The sequence below is a fragment of the Oryctolagus cuniculus genome, chromosome 3, assembly GCF_964237555.1.
Source record: "Oryctolagus cuniculus chromosome 3, mOryCun1.1, whole genome shotgun sequence".
Lineage (NCBI taxonomy): Eukaryota > Metazoa > Chordata > Mammalia > Lagomorpha > Leporidae > Oryctolagus > Oryctolagus cuniculus.
The window spans coordinates 182,480,301-182,499,950 of NC_091434.1; the positions used below are offsets into that span (position 1 = coordinate 182,480,301).

Consider the following 19,650-nt stretch of genomic DNA (forward strand, 5'->3'; position numbering starts at 1 on the left):
ATAAAAATCTTACACATTTTGTTAGATTTATCCTTAAATATTTCAAATGTTTCTTATATTCAGCAATGTTGTTATTCCACCACCTTTACTGTCATTATATAATTATTTTAGGAAAATTTGTATTAATGAAATGAAAGTAAATATTCTGTCTGGACTTTAATTTATACTATAAGATATGAGTTATTTAGAAATTATGTAATTTCCATTCAAAGAAGATGTGCAGGTCGAGTCAATACTGTATCTTTGGGAGAAAAAGTCGTCTTTCCATGGCACCTGACTCGAATGTCTATAAAATGTTCTTGAAAACCTTTTCTAGGTGAATCAGTTATCAGTAGAATGGAAACTTCTCTGGTTTTGTTTACATTTAATTACAAAATTTGGAATCAGGAAAGGTACAGTTCATCTGTGTATCATCAGCTTCTGTTCCTCCTAACTGAAGTCTTCAATGTGAGGCCCCTCACCGTGCTAACTACGGACGCCCAGCAGTCCTGACGTTTAGCATTGTCAGTTTTCTCAGGTACTGCTATCGTGTATTTGATAAACACAGCCAAGGAAAGTGAGGTTCACAGAGATTCAATTAAATCCCCACAGTGACAGAGCGAGCATGGGGCAGAGTGAAATTCGACTTTCGGTCTAACTCCAAAGAGGGGCTCTCTTCACGTGAGGCTGCTGTGGCCACATCAAATGGGTGTCGACGGAGTCCCAAAAGGAGATGCCGCATCTAAAAGCTGTGTCGTCCTCAGGCCCTCCGCCATCAGTGTGGCCAGGCTTAACATGTAAACACCGAGCCAGTGAACCAGGCAGGCAGAACCTCAGAAACTAAAATCCCCACAACACACACGCCACTCAAACGCCCAAGTTCTCGGTTCTCACACTCGCTCTGTCAGCACGTTCAAACTGTTATACTTTCTCTGTTTCTCTATCAACAAATTTGCATGCATTGTTTTCCTCTAATACAAATGCTGCCTGGGAAGTAGGAAGCAGTTAAAAAGGAGATTCAGTTTAGATGAACTTTGTATGTATGAACAGGTTCCTTCTGAAAGGATCCGAAGGCCCGGCTCATCCTGCAGAGTAGACAGCACAGCAAGACGTCTAGTAAGTGCCTTTGAAAGACGGGTCTTAGAAAAAGAAAACCACAACTCGAAAACTCTCTTTATGTTAGTTTTTTTCTAGATTGCTTAGCAGAAGACAACCAAAACAAAACTTCAGACTTATCACTCTCCGGCAGTAACTTACAGCTGTTAGTAAAGCCACATGGAGCAGCGAACAGCACTTTAAGGATTATTTACCCCCAACACTCCAAATGCAGGATTCTTTCTTCCTTTGTAGTAATTATGGTCCGACAATCTTGACAGCAGTACAAAGAGCAAAGCCTAGTTCTTTGTAAACAGCCTTAGGCACCTGCAGCGTTAAGAAGTCTACAGAAAATCTGAACCCACGGTAGGCTTACTCAATTACCTAAGAGCCCTGTGGCATGTTTATAAATTGTTTCAGAAATCTTTAAATTATCAATAGAAGCAGCAACTACAGCAGTTTAATTACAGGGGAAACCAGCTCCCCTAAAACTGAATGCTATCTCTGGCTCTCACAGTTGCTGCACTGCACATAAGTTGGCTTTTGGACAGGCAAGGGATTCTCCAGGGAAAATGGTATCTCTCTGATTACTGACATTTGTTTTTGAAAATGTTCACTAAAGCAGTTCAAATAATCTATACTGACCCAAGGGAAAAATAAGCTCTCTAATGTAACCAAAAGCCAAACCAGGGACCATTTATCTCAGATAAGCACAAATATTTCAGTAATTCATTGTCATTATATATAGCTGCTCAAAAATTCTAAACTAAAAATAAAAAGTATGGTTAGCTGAAATGATCTCTCCTGTTAGGCCTCAGGATGGTTGGTGAGTAGATAAATTAAAGCTTAAGTATAAGAGGAGTTTGAATGAAGGTCTGATAAACGTCTTAAGTGCATGCCTAGTATTTGATATATGGACCACGGCTTATATGAAAAATACAGAACTGTCAAAAATAACAACTGACTCCAAAAATCAAAAGAAAAACGAGGTCACAAAATTAACCCAATCAAGGAATTCCACAGCATAACTAAAATATAGGCATTTATAGGCTATAATCAGGAAAAGAAAACGGATTCATTCAACTACTGTTCACTCCTGACCACCTCCAGCGTCTCACGGCGTACAGGAACGATGCACCTGCTCCCTCAGACACCTTCCTAGCGGGGACCATTCAGATCTGCCCAGGACTGCATACTGACCAGCGTGAGAGCCAGGCCTCTAATTCAAGATCCCTACCCTCCTGAAAAACTGGAGCTCAGTGCACCCACCCAGTGCTTTTAAGAACGGAGAACAGTGGCAGTAACTCGGCCGGCATTGTTACACTCACGGCGATTTCATTTACCATCAGAGCTACACCACCTTCTCTGTCCGCTTCTTCCACACTGTCTACCACTTTCAGCATTCCCACAAGGGCTGGACTATTTTAGCCAAGCACAATATCAAGGTAATGAAGCCAAGGCTACCAGTTTAGTCTTTACAAGGAGCTTGCTGCTGCTTGTCACCACGTCTATTCAAAGCAATCAAATAGTGCAAATCCGTCTCCCCTGACGAATCTTACCATGAAAACGCACAAAGAGCTTGGCTCAGGGATACGGCATTCACAGCGGACACAGGACCTGAAGTACTCATCTCCACACCTGCCCTGGACCTACCAGATTATCAGAGTTCTGAGAAGTTTTCCAAGGAACGGAGAGGTGGAACTCCGACACAGTTCCTTCTCTCAAATATGTAAAGTTTCAGGGAACTCAAGTGCACGCACGTGTACACACACACACATATACACACATACACACATACACATACACACCCACATGTGCACACACACATACATACACACATACACGTGCACACACACACACATGCATGCATGCATGCATTTTTCACTCCCGGGCCTGCTCACCCACACATGCTAATACTCCACACTGAACACCTACTGGACTTTGTTTCCACTCTTGGCAAAGAGGGTGGGACTCAAACTGCTGGTCTGCCCCAGTGGGATGAATCCGATGGGGATCTTACTGAAGGTCGCCTGGGGGAGGAGGAGGAGGTTGTACTGTTAGGGTCACAAAGCGAGCCCTCACACCGATGTGCAGGTGTGCCCGCCGCGACAGCACTGAGCCCGCTGTGCCTCCCCGCTCCCTGCCCCACCCCTACCCCAGCAATCCAACAACACGCAGTGAGCAGCAATCGATGCAGCAAGCGGCCTACAGTTCAGAGGGAGGTTTCAGTACCCACTACTGACAAGCAGTGGAAGGAAAACTGGTCGACAGAGCGAGGATTTGCAGACACGAGACCACTGCACACGGTTCCCCGTGTTTCACAGTTGCAGACGAAGTTCAACTGGGAGGGCCTACCACGTGTAGAGTGCCCAGCGAGGCGCGAGTGCGTTAGACGACGCCAACGTTCAGGTAGCAGAAGGCACAGCAGCTAATTAAGGCCACAACACTACGGGACTGCAAGGGGCCTCAAGACTCTGGAGCACCAAGGGCCAGAAGGCTCTTTCTGTGACTTCTGAACTATTTTACACTATTGTAGGAAGCGCACAAAGTAACACTGCCAACGCCATGGGCCCACAAACCACATTTAACAAACGTTAACACTGGCCAATTTGCTTCAGACATTTCAAGAAATAAAATGATTACAGATATAATTGGAGTTTGTTCCAATCATTCCTATTCCCCCAATCCTGAGATCGGTGCAACTCCTTTTCACCTAGGTTATTATTCTTTCACTACAGAGTGAGACATTCCTTAACAATCTGCAGTACTGTTTTCTCAATTTTAAAACTGTGTAGAAGTGGAAAATCAGAAAGTTGCCTTCTCCGTGTTTGATGTTTGTAGGCATCATCATTCCTTGCAACTGCTGGCTGGCTACAATCTATTCCCACGTGAGTCCACAGGAGACTTTGTATTCCAACAACAGTTGGTAAGAGTTCCTGGATACGATGGACTACCAAAGCGAATGGAGACCTTTATGACGCAGGCAGCCGTACTTTCTGGCCTAAAATCCAAGAAAGCCCAACTCTGCCTGCTGTGAAAGGTAACCAGGGAGGTGGCGGGAGGAAACAGAAGGAGAGAGGTGAAGGAACAGAAGAGGAAAAGCTACAGCACAACTACTTTCTTCACGCTCACCTCGTCTGCTCTTCGAAGAAGTCCAGTAACCACCTGCAGACATAAAAAAGTTATAAACACGTATTTCATCACAAAGGAAATGGACCCAATTTTCAGACCAAACACTTACCCTTGTTTTGGTCCTGGAAACCATGTTACAAGATGAACTGGGGAATGGGTGTTTAGCCTAGTGGTTAAGACGTTCGAACCCCATATCCGAGTGCCTGCGCTGGACTCTGGGTCCCAGTTCAGTCGATGCGCACCCTGGGAGGCAGTGGCACTGGCTCAGGTGTTTGGGTTCCAACCACCCACATGAGACCTGGCCCAGACAGGGCCACTGCTGGTATGTGGGGTGCGAACCACTAGACAGGAGCTCTCTCTTGGCCTCTCAATAAGTTCTTACGAAGTGTTTTTTAAATTATGTATTAGATCTTAAAACAGACAGCATTCTCCACTACAGTCAGAGCTAAAATAAACTGTATTCTCGACTTATGATCAATAGTAAGGCTAAGACACAACAATTGTAAAAACTCTACATCATACTATTAAAGTTGTATTTTAAGTTCTATGTGACATAACCTTACTGGTATCTATATGTTAGGCTCTATATAAATGTGAAATACATATCAATTAGATAAGAGATCCTAGTTTACATTATGAAATAGTCACACAGGAAAAAACAAACCCACCTTGCTATACTCAGAGAAGTCTGTACTCAGTAAATAAACGTTTCTTATTCTGAGCAGGAAAATGGGAATAGTATTCTTATGAAAACTAAAAAATACAAGAAGAATTAAGTTCCCATAAATCCACTACAGTTAACTTATATTAATCACTTATTTTTATTTTGGAATATTTCTCCCTAATCCTTTTTTTTTTTTTTTTTTTTTGACAGGCAGAGTGGACAGTGAGAGAGAGACAGAGAGAAAGGTCTTCCTTTTGCTGTTGGTTCACCCTCCAATGGCCGCCCCAGTGTGCTGCGGCCGGTGCACCGCGCTGATCCAAAGGCAGGAGCCAGGTGCTTCTCCCGGTCTCCCATGGGGTGCAGGGCCCAAGCACTTGGGCCATCCTCCACTGCACTCCCAGGCCACAGCAGAGAGCTGGCCTGGAAGAGGGGCAACTGGGACAGAATCCAGCGCCCCGACCGGGACTAGAATCTGGTGTGCTGGCGCCACAGGCGGAGGATTAGCCTATTGATTAGCCTATTAGCCTATTAGGGGCCGCAGCACCGGCCCCTAATCCTTGCCCCTAATCCTCTTTTATAAAGCAATACATCACTGTAATTCTACCAAACATGAAGCTACTTTAAAAAGTCCATGGACAATAGAATTAAGTTTATTTTGGGGGCCGGTTTTGTGGTGGAGCAGGTAAAGCCACGGCCTGCGACACCAGCATTTCATATGGGGCTAGTTTGTGTCCCGGCTGTTCCACTTCCAATCCAGCTCCCTACTGGTGTACCTGGGAAGGCAGTGGAGGATGGCCCAGGGATTTGGTCCCCGCATATGGGAGACCTGGAGGAAGCTCCTGGCTTCAAATTGGCCCAGCTCCGGCCATTGCAGCCATTTGGGAAGTGAACTAGCAGATAAAAGATCTCTCCTTCTATCTAACTCTAAAAAACACGAAGTTGATTTTGGTGTAGAGAATTTTAAAATCCAGGCATTTACAGGATATCCAAAAAGTTCATGAAAAATGCTTTTTAGAAAAAAAAGATACAAGAATTTCAAACTTCTTTTACATAAAAATAAACTTATCTTTTAGTTGTTTTTCACTAACGTTTGGAAGTATCCTCAAACATAATCTGGTATCTTTAAGGACATCCTATAAAGTAGAGGTTGATGCAGATCTCTCATCTTTTCCTGCCTCACTGGATCCCAGGATTAAGTGAGGGACCAAGTGGTCCACTTCATTCTTGTCCGGCGTGTCATCAGTACTGTTCACACTTCATTACAAAGCCATACAAACAGTTACAAGGTCATTAGCACAGCTTTTTAAAAAGGAGCTGAGTAGGGCTCCCAGAATTTTTAGGACAGTGCCCTGTGTGCTGCTGGCATCTGATCCCTGGACACCAGTGAAACCATCAGAGACAGGAGGCCAGCAGAGGGGAGGCACCGATGCGCACTGTGGGACACAGGACCCGGAACTGAGCACCGGGCAAGGCCACCTGCGCAGGGCTCTCCAGGGGTTTCCAACACACGACAGCACGTGTCAGCGTGAGAAGGGGACATCTGCAGGGAACGGTGGACCAAAGCAGCAAGGACATGCCATGGTTATTCAACTGCTTTCTTATTTTTTAAAAAGTGTAACAGGAAACTGCGCACATTTATGTCTCATTACCTGTACACACTGTGTGATATTTAATCAGTAAGTACACTTCTCTTTTCGAGCATGTAACATTTCTTTATAGTGAGACTTATTTTTTAAAACAACGGTAGGCTCACAGCAGAACTGGGAGGAAGGGAAACTGACTTTCCCTGTCCCCCTGCGGCCACAGATGGCTGATCCCCCGCGGCTGGCGTCCCTGACCAGAGTGGACGCACACTTGCTCTCCTGATGAGCCTGCACCGGCACACTGCCCCCAAAGTCCACAGTTCACTCAAGTGTCACTCTGTCTGTGGGCTCTGACACATGTAGGATGACACGCACCCCTGTTACAGTATCCTCACGGCTGTTCTCACTGCCCCGGAAGCCCTGGGTGCTGACCATCCACCACCCCCGACCCCCGACAACAAACACGCTCTATCGTCCCCATCACCTCCCCTCTCCCAAACATCAAAAGGCTGGACGCACACAGTACAGCCTTTCCAGATCAGCCTCTCTGTCACTTAAAACACGCACCAGGTCCCCCGACCCTCCCAGGGCTAGACAGCTCCTTCCTTCCCAGTGCTGAGTGCCACGGCACTGCCTGGAAGTACCACACTTGACTTATTCACCACTCAACGATACGCCGGTTGTTTCCAAGTGTTGGCAACTGTGACCAAAGATGTCCCAAATAACCATGTGTATGGCTTTGTGTGGATACAGGTTTTCAGCTCCTCTGTGTAAATATCAACGAGCGTGCTCGCTGGATGACACAGTAAAATCCGTTCAGTTTAACAAACCACCCAGCTGTCCCGGATTGTCTACACCGTTCTGCACTGTGGCCAGCAGCCTGACCAGCCCTTGATACTGTCAGTGTTCAGGATCTGGGCCACCTTAGTAGCTGTGTGGTGTTACCTCACTGAAGCTATCTAACATTAAAACAAAGGCAGACGCACGCACACTCTGCACCTACATACCTCGTCCTATTAATGTCGCACTGTGATAACAGGATAAATGATGGAAACGAAGTGTGAATGGACGAATCCATCTTCTTACGAGTAATTTTTAGTTTTTTAAAAGATTTATTTATTTATTTGAAAGGCAGAGTTACAGAGAGAGGGAGAGACACAGAGAGATCTCCCATCCGCTGGTTCACTGCCCAAATGGTCACAATGGCCAGAGCTGAGTGGACCCGAAGCCAAGAGCCAGGAGCTTCCTCCAGGTCTCCTACACGGGTGCAGGGACCCAGGCACTGGGGCCATCTTCTACTGCTTTCCCAGGCCACAGCAGAGTTGGATCAGAAGAGGAGCAGCCTGCACTAGGGCACCCCTGTGGGAAGCAGGTACCGCAGGTGGAAGGTTAACCTACTAAGCCACAGCACCAGCCCCTTCAGCTTAATTTTTACTAAATATTCCTCAGGGCCAGTGTTGTGGCATAGAAGATTAAGCAGCCATCTGCGATGCTGGCACCCCACATGCCAGTTCAGGACCTGGCTGCTTCACTTCTGATCCAGCTCCCTGCTAATGTGTCTGGGAAAGCAGTGGAAGATGACCCAAGCGTTTGGGTCCCAAACCCATGTGGGACACCCTGAAGCTGGGCTCCTGGCTTCAGCCTGGCCCAGCCCTGGCCATTGCAGCCATCTGGGGAATGAACAAACGAATGGAAGATCTCTGTCTCTGTCTCTCCCTCTAATTCTGCCTTTCAAATAATTTTTTTTAAAAAATCTTTAAAAAAATTATCTTCATAATAAAACTATGATTCCATTACAAGCAGGGCCACTTTATACGAATCCTCAAAACATAAGAAGCTTATTCCCCCACTAGCGTTCTGTCTGTTTTATTAAACTCAAATTTGATTAACATATGAACCCTCCGCGTGCTGCATGGAGAGTTTATAAAATGCAATGAAATAAAAGCACACAAGGAAAGCTGACAGCTGTAGTCTCAGAGCAACAACCCTAAGAGAATGAAAAAGGTCATTTCCGTAAGTTGTAACTACTTTATCTTGCTGCTCTAAATTTTCTAGCTTTCTCACCTTCAAAGTGCTGCAAAGAGAAAGACAGCCATACCTCCTGCAGGGTCCCATCTCCTCCAGCGACAATGATCACATCTGTACTTTCCATCAACTCCAGGAGTTTCTTGGCTTGTCCCTCGTAATCTGTCTGAAATACAGAGGAAGCCCTGATCAAACCCATCGCTGTTGCATCACAAGGCCAAAGGCTAAAAATCAGAGTTTTACACTGACTGTCTTCTTAAACTGAACGCAACTGATCAATATGAAAACAGCTCATATCATTATGTACAGTTTTCACAGTTTCAGAGCCCAACGAGAACCTCAGAAACCACATAGTCAGCTCCTTACTTTAAAATTCAAACCTGACAACTGGCCTGTCAGCCAGCCAGCTCGTCAAGGGACGCTCTTCCCGTTTACTGCAGATCCCACCCATCACTCACCCGCTGCGCTCCATCCGAAGCAGGAAGCCCAGTGTGTATGCAAACAAGGAGCAGACGTAATGCAAACAGCCCAGATCCGGGAGCCCCAGACACCCAGATCCAATCTCAACTCTGCTACTGGATGGCCTTAAACTCTCGGGATCTTCATTTCCTTTTCAATTTATATACTGGGGGAGGGGGTAATCATAGCTTCCTTATCATACTGTTAAAGCAGTATGTAGGAGCTGACACTGTGATGCAGAGGGTTAAACCACCACCTGCGAGCCAGCATCCCATATGGGTGCCAATTTGATTCCCAGCTGTTGCACTTCCGATCCAGCTCCCTGTTAATGCTCCTGGAAGGAACGGAGAAGATGGCCAGGGTGCTTGGGCCCTGCACTCATGTAGGAAACCTGGAGGAAGCTCCTAGCTTCAGTCTAGCACAGCTCCAGCTATTGTAGCCATTTGGGGAGTGAACCAGTGGATGGAAGACCTCTGTCTCTCCCTCTCTCTCTCCATAACTCTACCTTTTATTATTATTATATTATTTATTTATTTGAGAGGTAGAGTTACAGACAGTGAGAAGGAGAGACAGAGAGAAAGGTCTTCCATCGGCTGGTCCAGTCCCCAAATGGACACAACAGCTAGAGCTGGGCCAAGCAGAAGCCAGGAGCTTCTTCCTGGTCTCCCACACAGGTGCAGGGGCTCAAGCACTTGGGCCATCTTCTACTGCTTTCTCAGGCCATAGAAGAGCTGGATTGGAAGAAGAGCAGCCAAGACTAGAACCGGTGCCCATATGGGATGCTGGCGCCACAGGCAGAAGATTAACCTACTGCTCCATAGCGCTGGCCCCAACTCTGCCTTTCAAATGAGATAAATAATCTTTTAAAACACACACAAACCACCCCCCACACACACACATACACGAAACAAACAAACAAACAAAAGCAGTATGTAAAGCATCTAGCAGGTAAATATTCATAATTGGTGCTGTACAAAATAAAAAGAGATTATTATGGTTGCTCTGATCGCACACAGTTAGGCCTGCGTGGTCACAAAACAGTACCTCAGCTGTATCATTTTTATTGAGAGCACGTCATTGCAGATACATAGACTAAATGAAGCATGTATGTCGCCAATGATGTGCACACCCCTATAACCAAACCCTACATTTTAACAGGCACGATGCAACTAATTCTAAAATAGCAAACACTTCCTCCAATTGACAGTACTCTAGAGAAACTAATAGGCAAAGATTATTCATTAATTTTCAGATTGTTAATCTCAAAGATCAGCTTTCAGTTGGGCTGCGGCATCAGAGCTGCAATAAAACATCTCCGTGGGTTCTGTCCGCTGTTCCTGGCCCAGAGCTCCTGCACCTCCTGGGCTTTCCTGAGAGCTGAGAGGGCCTCTCAATACTCACGGCGAGCCTGTCCCAGCCATACCAGAGCTTGTGCTAATGAGCTGACTCCTGTGGGCCCCTCCATGGTCTCAAGATGCAGACTGGTGGCCAGAAGGGCCGGCAAGGTGGTTAGAGGTTGGAACTTCTAACCCCATCCCCAGGAGAGGGGCGAGGGCCCCGAGGCAGGCTCGCTCGCCAGCCACCCCTGACTTACTCAACCACGGCTACTTAACAAGGACTCCATAAACCCTCAGACACAGTCCAGGGAGCTTCCAGGTTGGTGAGAGGCCGGCACAGCCGAGGAGGGCACCGGGGCTCTCTGCCAGTCCCTCTGCCCCTCACCTTCCAATACGCATCGTTCCATTGGGCTGGTCCTTGACGATCAGACGGTGAACTTGAGTCGTGTGAGCGCTCACCACGCGCGCAGGAGGGGCTTGCAGGTCATCAGCACAGGTGTTGTGCCACCGTGCTGGGGTCTGCAAACGGCCCTGGGCTGGACAGCCCACTGGCATGAGAACACACCACAGGGGGTCCTAGCATGACATGAACTCACAGCGGACAGCAGGCGGGAAGTCCCCAGCATATCATGACATGAACTCACAGCGGACAGCAGGCGGGAAGTCCCCAGCATATCATGACATGAACTCACAGCGGACAGCAGGCAGGAAGTCCCCAGCATATCATGACATGAACTCACAGCGGACAGCAGGCGGGAAGTCCCCAGCATAGCACTGCTGAGCTGTACGACGAACAGCTGTACTTTTATTCTAAAGACGCAATGACTGGCTTCACCAGCTACATATTTGCGAATACCTTGACTACAATTTAAAATCCTGAGTAAAGGTTGGTTCTGAACACACACACGCGGCCACTAGGAATCAGCCTGGGTCTGCTGAGAACAAATCGTTGCAGACCATCCTCGTTTCCTTCTTTGGCAGAGCCTGGATCAGGGGTCTCTGAAACCAGAGACAGTTTATCCGGTCCTCAGCAAGGCTCCTCCTGGCAAGTTCTCTGACAGCCCTGTGGGCAGGCTATAAAAACATCTAGAAACAGTGTGCAGGAGACAGTCACGTGGATCAGCTACCGAATGACTACGCCTGCCTACAGTGAAACGCTTAATGGAATGAGGTCAAAGCGCTGGCAGATAACCAGGGACATTTCATTGAGGCTCTCTCTTCTGCCTCACCTGAAGTAACGCGAGGGAGATGAAGGCAATTTACTGAATCCGTGACTGACACAGGCTGCTGCTGCTGCTGCCTCTCTTCCTCCAACCTCATCCCTCTCACGTTCGCATTCTGCACACTCCACTCCAAACACACCGAGTACACGCTGCCACAGGGCCTTTGCACATGCCGTACCATTGGCCTGGGTTCCCTTTCCAGCATCTGCATGGCTCACTTGTCTCCTTCAGGCCTCTGTTCACAGTCAGCCCAGCCTTCACTGAGCACCTCCACTAAAACAGCATCCCTGCCACCCTCCCCCTGCTCCCCCTGCCACCCTCCCCCTGCTCCCCCTCCTCCCCTGCCACCCTCCCCCTGCTCCCTCTGCTCCACCCCCTCCCCCTGCTCCCCCTCCTCCCCTGCCACCCTCCCCTGCTCCCCTTGCTCCCCCTGCCACCCTCCCCTTGCTCCGCCCCCTCCCCCTGCCACCCTCCCCCTGCTCCGCCCCCTCCCCCTGCTCCCCCTGCTCCTCCTGCTCCCCTCCTCCCCTGCCCCGCCCCCACCCCTGCCCCCTGCCCCGCCCCCTCCCCCTGCTCCGTCTTTCTCAGCACTCGTCACCATCTGACAACGGATGCATTTGCTTCTTGCCTATGTTCCACCTTTCAAACTTTGAAAGAAAGCCCTTTAAGTACAGATAAGGAGTCTGTTTTGTTCAGAATGTATCTGCAAGACGTACAACAGAGTTTAGCTCATAGTAGGCACAATAAATTTGCACAAAAAATTTAATAAGAATGAGTACATGAATGAAAGAACCAAAATTTTAAGAGGTCTTGACAAATTCAACAGACTACATTAGGGGCAGAATTTGACCTCGCAGTTACAACACCAATGGGAATACTTATGTCCCACACTCGAGTGCCTGGGTTCAACACCAGGAACCAGGAACCAGCTCCTGATTCCAGCAGCCTGCTAATGGGAACCAGCAAGAGACGGTTCAAGCAGCTGGGTCCCTGCCCTCTACACGGGAGACCCGGGCTGAGTTCCTGGCTTCTACTCCCACCCCGAGGCCAAAGCAGGCACTTGGGGAGTGAAACAGCTGATGGGAAATCTGCCTCAGAAATTTTTTTTGAATCTATATGTTAAAATTTATTTTTAAATATTTTAAATGTGGGGGCTAGCACTGGGGCATAGTGGGTAAAGTCGCCACCTACATCGCCAGCATCCCGTACAAGCATCAGTTCGAATCCTGGCTGTTCCACTTTTAATCCAGCTCCCTGCGCACCTGGGAGGGCAGTGAAGATGCCCAAGTGCTTGAGCCCTGCACCTGCCTGGGAGACCCGTGAGCTCCTGGCTGCAGATCCACCCAGCTCCAGCTGTTGCAGACAGTTGGAGAGTGAGCCAAAGGATGGAAGATATCTCCCTCTCTCTCCTTCCCTAAGAAAGGCAGTTACAGAGAGAGAGAGAGACAGAGACAGAGACAGAGACACAGAGAGAGCGCTTCCATCTGCTGGTTTACTCCCAAATGGCCACAATGGCCAGAGCCCAGCTGGTCCAAGTGAGGAGCCAGGAGCTTCCTCCAGGTCTCCCACATAGGTGCAGGGTCCCAAGCACGTGGGCCATTCTTTGCTGCTTTTCAAGATGCATGAGCAAGGAGCTGGATCAGCCAGGATTTCAACAAGTGCTAATACGGAATGCCAGCACTGCAATCAGTGGCTCAACCCACAGCCCGCCATGTTAAGGGTTATGTCTGAGCTCTCAAAATTAGAACCGTCTCTCAGCTTCTGAACTCACAGGACTGACAGCGTCCTCTTAGAAAATGGCATCGGAGGGCCGGCACCGCGGCTCACGAGGCTAATCCTCCACCTAGCGGCGCCAGCACCCCAGGTTCTAGTCCCGGTCGGGGCGCCGGATTCTATCCCGGTTGCTCTTCTTCCAGGCCAGCTCTCTGCTGTGGCCCGGGAGTGCAGTGGAGGATGGCCCAAGCGCTTGGGCCCTGCACCTCATGGGAGACCAGGAGAAGCACCTGGCTCCTGGCTTCAGATCAGCGCGGTGTGCCAGCCTCAACACGTGGGCCGTAGCGGCCATTTGGGGGGTGAACCAACGGTAAAAGGGAGACTTTCCTCTCTGTCTCTCTGTCTGTCAAAAAAAAAAAAATTAAGAAAAGCAAATAGCATCAGAAACCCTACACCAGGAAGAAATGCAGGAGTGAGGACGTGTGAGGACACCAATTTTGAAACAGCATCCTTTTAAATTTCTAGTTTCTGTGCATGTAACACACATAATACTTAAGTACTTGCAAGTAATAAGTATCTAAAATGGGGAAATTGCAAATACATGGGTCACATGACAATTTGAACACGGGCTAGCTAGCATAAGATGACATAAGAATTGTTACTTTCACTGGATATAAAAACGCCACTGCAGTTATACAGAAAAAGTTATAAAGTATCCTTATTTGTTAAAATAATTTGTATCCTTATTTGTTAAAAGACAAAGGGGTATAATGAGATAATGACATTAGCCTCAGGGAACACAACGGCCATATAAAGACGCCTAGGGGAGACCGCAGGGCCAGCAGAGGTGAGCAGCACCCTAAAGACACAAGAGGCGCTCAGAGACGTCACTGCCTACCGAGGCCACAGGGAGGTGTGTGAGAGGCCTCACTCCCTAGCTAGACACCGAGGGGTGTGTGAGAGACCTCACTCCCTAGCTAGACACCGAGGGGTGTGTCAGAGACGCCACTCCCTAGCTAGACACTGAGGGGTGTGTGAGAGACCTCACTCCCTAGCTAGACACTGAGGGGTGTGTGAGAGACCTCACTCCCTAGCTAGACACCGAGGGGTGTGTGAGAGACCTCACTCCCTAGCTAGACACTGAGGGGTGTGTGAGAGACCTCACTCCCTACCTAGGCCACAGGGAGGTGTGTGAGAGACCTCACTCCCTAGCTAGACACTGAGGGGTGTGTGAGAGACCTCACTCCCTAGCTAGACACCGAGGGGTGTGTGAGAGACCTCACTCCCTACCTAGGCCACAGGGAGGTGTGTGAGAGACCTCACTCCCTAGCTAGACACTGAGGGGTGTGTGAGAGACCTCACTCCCTAGCTAGACACCGAGGGGTGTGTGAGAGACCTCACTCCCTAGCTAGACACCGAGGGGTGTGTGAGAGACCTCACTCCCTAGCTAGACACCGAGGGGTGTGTCAGAGACCTCACTCCCTAGCTAGACACCGAGGGGTGTGTCAGAGGCCTCACTCCCTAGCTAGACACCGAGGGGTGTGTGAGAGGCCTCACTCCCTAGCTAGACACCGAGGGGTGTGTGAGAGGCCTCACTCCCTAGCTAGACACCGAGGGGTGTGTGAGAGACCTCACTCCCTAGCTAGACACCGAGGGGTGTGTGAGAGACCTCACTCCCTAGCTAGACACCGAGGGGTGTGTGAGAGACCTCACTCCCTAGCTAGACACCGAGGGGTGTGTGAGAGACCTCACTCCCTAGCTAGACACTAAGGGGTGTGTGAGAGACCTCACTCCCTAGCTAGACACCGAGGGGTGTGTCAGAGGCGCCACTCCCTAGCTAGATACTGAGGGGTGTGCCAAGTCTTTAAAATATCCTGTTCTCATGCCTTAATCAATGATGCAACTTAAATATACAGACCATAAAAATGTTGAAAGAAAAAGAGTGCAAAACCGCAGCACCGCAGTGGGGCCCGCACTGTGGTGCAGCAGGTCGGACTGCCTCAAGACGCCAGCTCCCATACCGGAGTGCCGCTTTGAGGCCTGGCTGCTCCACTTCCGCTCGCCTGGGAAGGCAGAGGGTGGCCCGAGGACTTGGTTCTCTGCCACCTACGTCAGAGACCCGGACAGAATTCCTGGCTCCTGGCTTCAACCTGGCCGAGACCTGGCTGCTGTGGCCGGCTGGGTAGTAAACCAGCAACGGAAGAACCATCTCTCCAGTTCTTACTCTGCCTTTCAAATAGACCTTTTTCAAAAATATTATAACAGCAAAAAATATACAAGAAGCTAATATAATTAATACTAATACCAGGAAAGACAGAATGACAGCAAAAGCTAGTATTAATGCTAAATAGAGTCACTCTATCATAGGGTCAAAATGCAAGAAAATCAAATAAATCAAAACTTTAGCTCATAACATTCTCAAGGAGCAAAAATGGACAAAACTACAGTGAGCAACAGACAAATCCACAGAGTGGGATTTCTAATTTCACTAAACACAGACTCCTATGTACACCTCCACACGTAAGTCAATTAAAATTCAACAAAGTGGTGTTCTGAGTCATCTACTGAAATAAAACAATTTCTTCTAACTCATTTTGTTGCCTTTTCTAATCTTAATAATTTTTGAAGATTTATTTGAAAGGCAGAGTTAGAAACACATGGAGGAGGAAAAGGGGTGAAGGTCCGAGTGGGAGGGGAGAGAGGGGGAAGGAGGGGAGAGGGAGAGGGAGAGGGAGAGGGAGAGGGAGAGAGAGAACCCTTCACCTGGGTCTCCTACATGGGTGCAGGGGTCTGAGGACTTGGGCCATCTTCTGTTGCTTTCCCAGGCACATTAGCAGGGAGTTAAATTGGAAGTGGAGCAACTGGGACTCAAACCAGTACCCAAACGAGGTGCCGGTGTTGCAGGCAGTGGCTTAACGTGCTGTGCCTTAACGCCAGCCTCGAATCTCACAAACTCTTGAGATCTACAATGTTAAATTCCTCATCAGAGATAACCCCTTACCAGAGAGAAAAGTTTGTACTTATTTGTGAAACAAGAAAGTTACTACTCAATCACGAAGGTCTGTATTCTCAGGAAAAACGTTCTTCTATAAAAGCTTTATTTTCATCCACCTGGAAAGAAGAGTGAGAAAGAGACAGAGAGACAGAGAGAGATCTTCCGTCCATTGGTTCCCTTCCCAAATGCCCACAGCAGCCAGGCTTACGTCGGGATCCCAGAACACCACCTGGGTTTCCCACGTAGGTGGCGGTGGTCCAAGTCCTCGAGCCATCATCGACCGCCTCCCAGGACACAGCAGCAGCAAGGCCTGGGAGCAGAGGTGCTGGGGCACAAATTGGCACTCTCCCATGGGGTGCAGGTGTCCCAGGTGGCGGCCTAGCCCACGGAGTCCCATCACCCACCCCAAGAAAAGAAGTCCTAGTTTTAAAAACTTCCCTCTTCCACAAGGAATGTCCCTTCAGTCTGCCTCTCAGGTGATATGTATCAAGCGCTCTATGCCTCAGCCAGTCCTATTCTGAAAATAAAAAGCTGACAATGTGACAATGTTCAGAAAAAAACAAAACGGCTCTCATTAAATCTCAGAACGGGACACCCCACTAAGTCTTCTGCTCCTGTCTTAGTAGCAAGTGACTTCTGCTATGAAGTCAAGAGAAGAGCGCATGTCGTAAGGAGTGGTAGTTGGACAAAATTAACAACCAGAGCCATTCTCACCTTAACGACGGTCACATCCATGCCAGATAAATGCAAAATCGGGGCGGCATTTTTTTCAAATAGAGTCCTGGCTTTGCTGCAGACAAAAGAGAAAGTATAAGTATTTACCACAAGTTCTCAGGAGAAGGATAAAAAGCCCAACCATGTTCTCTAGGGTAGACCATGTGACACGGGTCTTCTTTCTTTGGTCAAGCACAGGAGGCTGAACAAGGAGCATGAACTACTATGGACTGAGAACTAGAACCTTCACGCTCTCACGAGCTGGCCCCGTCTGTAGCGTCAGTTTGTGCCCATTTGCGTATCATAGCTCACACTCAATGCCTGTCAACAGCCTCTACTGCGTGACAGACAGGGCTGGAGGAGCTGGGGACAGGGCGTGACAACGCAGACCAAACCACGTGTGCTCGTGGAACTTCTATCCCGGTGGGAAAAGGGAAGCGACTTATTGCTGCAACATTTCTCGTTTGGCCAGAGAACGGAGTCAAACAGTGCCTTCAATTCTAGCCCAGTAAACATCTTGTGAGGAAAGATACATCAGTTCTAAGAATTTCCAACACCAGGGCTATCTCCATTCCTTGAACTTTAAGCCTACAGTGAAATCCCCGCACACACAGCAAAAATCTTCTCCATGAAAGCAGAATCTCTGCTAGGAAAGGATCAAGTCAGAAATGATCTGATGTGGCAACAGGAGACCGGTCAGCGGCACGCCTCGACCTTGCAGGCACAGCCACGCCCTTCTGCAGACCTGTGGGGGCACACATGGCCAAGCTGCCTTTGGAACTGCACAGGAGGCACTGCAGGACAGCCGCTCTTGCTACCGCTGGAAGCCCCTAGCCCCCAGGATGCCAGGTGGCACACTGAGAGGACACGGACGGTCTGAAGGAATGCCCCGTCCCAAACACAGACATGCAAGTCTGAGAAGGAAGTGATCCAACCGCGACGTCTTGTGGAAGGGAGCTACTGTCCAGTTCAGGTCAGGACTAGAGAACACAGCTGGGAGCAAGGACTGCAGAAGTTGTAAGTCCTCCCTCCCCAACCCCGGCCAGGGACTGGTCTCAAAGTCCAGTAGGTAGTAAAGCGTAACAATCGAGTGGCCTGTCATTTCCTAAAAGCAAACCCTGAAGAAGGGGACGTGCCACACCCACAGACAAAGCTAACATCTCCAACCCAGGTCAAGACTAGAGCACTTGGGTTGTCATGCACGTCTACAACGCCACAGGTCCAGAAAAGCTCTAAAACCAGGGTGAATCCTTTTGATTCCCAATGCTCCCTCTAAAAGATGGAAAAATCTATTATTTACTACATAATTAGGGGTGAGACAGCACCAGGGCTGAAGGAAAACTTCATGTACTTAGAGCAATTTCCAGGCTCTCAGATGTGCACACAATTGCTCTTTAATGCATTATTAATTAATGCTAAACACAGTCATCTTATTTCTTTAAGCTCTTATGTAGTTTTAAATCAGCTTCACGATAAATTATAAATCATCCGCAGGGAAGAGCCATGATGGGGCGGGACCACAGTGCAGCAGCTGCAGCCTCGCGAAGCGGAGCTGGAGTGTGATGGAGCCGCAGTGTGGCGGAGCAGCCTCCAGAAAAGAGGGCCGTCCTCCAGGGGCGGTGTCCTAGCCTGCCCTCGGACAGAGGCACCACAGCCTCAAACAAGAGTCCACCCTCGGAAGTGCAAGTGCAGTTACGTGTCAAACTCTGAAACAGCTACGGAAACATGCAAAAGGTGGAGATGTCGTAGACGTCGGAACCCAAAACCACTGACTAGAGGCTAAACAAATTGCCATGCTTCATCAGAAACTAGCAAGCTGCCACTTTATTAGGTCTCTAGCACAGGAACAGAACACACAAGTGGCATTAAGTAGGCCAGCAGAGAGGTGGAGAGCTTTAGGGCAGATGGGAGAGCGAAGGAGAGGATGTCCTCAACACAGCTCAGACCGGGCAGCGGCAGCTCCCATGAAGGCTGACCAGGATGGGAATGATGATCATGGCTCCACAGCAGTGTCTCATTTAAGGCCAAAGCACCCATTCTACCTCGTACCTGCCATTTCCTTTCTGATTTTACAGGTGAGCAACTAAGGATCCAAGAAATGACTCCCACAGTTTCACAGAGCTAGTTAGCCTAACAGCACCCAGACCGGGCCCCAGACCAAATTCTCCGTGGTCCTCTGCCACAGGCCAGCACGGACTAAGCAGTGATCTTGGTGTTCAGTTGGGCTTAAGCTTTTTGTTGTTTTCAATCTGAAAGAGTTACAGAGAGAGGTAGAGATAGAGAGCTCTTCCATCCGCTGGTTCACTCCCCAGTTGGCCGCAACAGCCGGAGCTACGCTTATCTGAAGCCAGGAGCTTCTTCTGGGTCTCCCACGTGGGTGCAGGGGCTCAAGCACTTGGGCCATCCTCCACTGCTATCCCAGGCCATAGCAGAGAACCGAATCGGAAGAGCAGCAGCCGGGACTTGAACTGGCGCCCATACAGGATGCTGGCGCTGCAGGTGGCGGCTTTACCCGCTGCACCACAGTGCTGGCGCTGGCTCTGGGGTCAAGCTTGTTTATTGGTGGTAACGCTCGGCACTGCTATTACACAACAGTGATCAACAGGCACTATGACTGCTCTGTTCACAGGCGGAGGGAAACAGCTCTAACAAAGCTGGGCAAACATTCAACTAAGCAGGGACAGGAGCCCCCCGAGGCAACCTGGGCAGAAGTCTGAACGTGGATGAGAAC

The 19,650-nt window shown here is 48.9% G+C and overlaps 1 protein-coding gene across 14 annotated transcripts in view; it reads right to left on the bottom strand.

Annotated features, from left to right (window-relative positions):
• Nucleotides 1-19,650, bottom strand: part of AGK (acylglycerol kinase) — a 102,325-nt gene that overhangs the window by 40,337 nt on the left and 42,338 nt on the right. For 11 of the 14 annotated variants that reach the window (XM_070071400.1, XM_070071399.1, XM_070071398.1 and 8 more), the window contains 4 exons: nucleotides 16,920-16,995; nucleotides 8,552-8,644; nucleotides 4,207-4,239; nucleotides 3,010-3,104 (listed from right to left, as the gene is read on the bottom strand). In XM_070071400.1, coding sequence (XP_069927501.1) covers nucleotides 3,010-3,104; nucleotides 4,207-4,239; nucleotides 8,552-8,644; nucleotides 16,920-16,995 — 297 coding nt within the window. The remainder of the gene's footprint in view (nucleotides 1-3,009; nucleotides 3,105-4,206; nucleotides 4,240-8,551; nucleotides 8,645-16,919; nucleotides 16,996-19,650) is intronic. The other 3 variants (XM_070071403.1, XM_070071402.1, XM_070071401.1) reach the window with 1 other exon arrangement.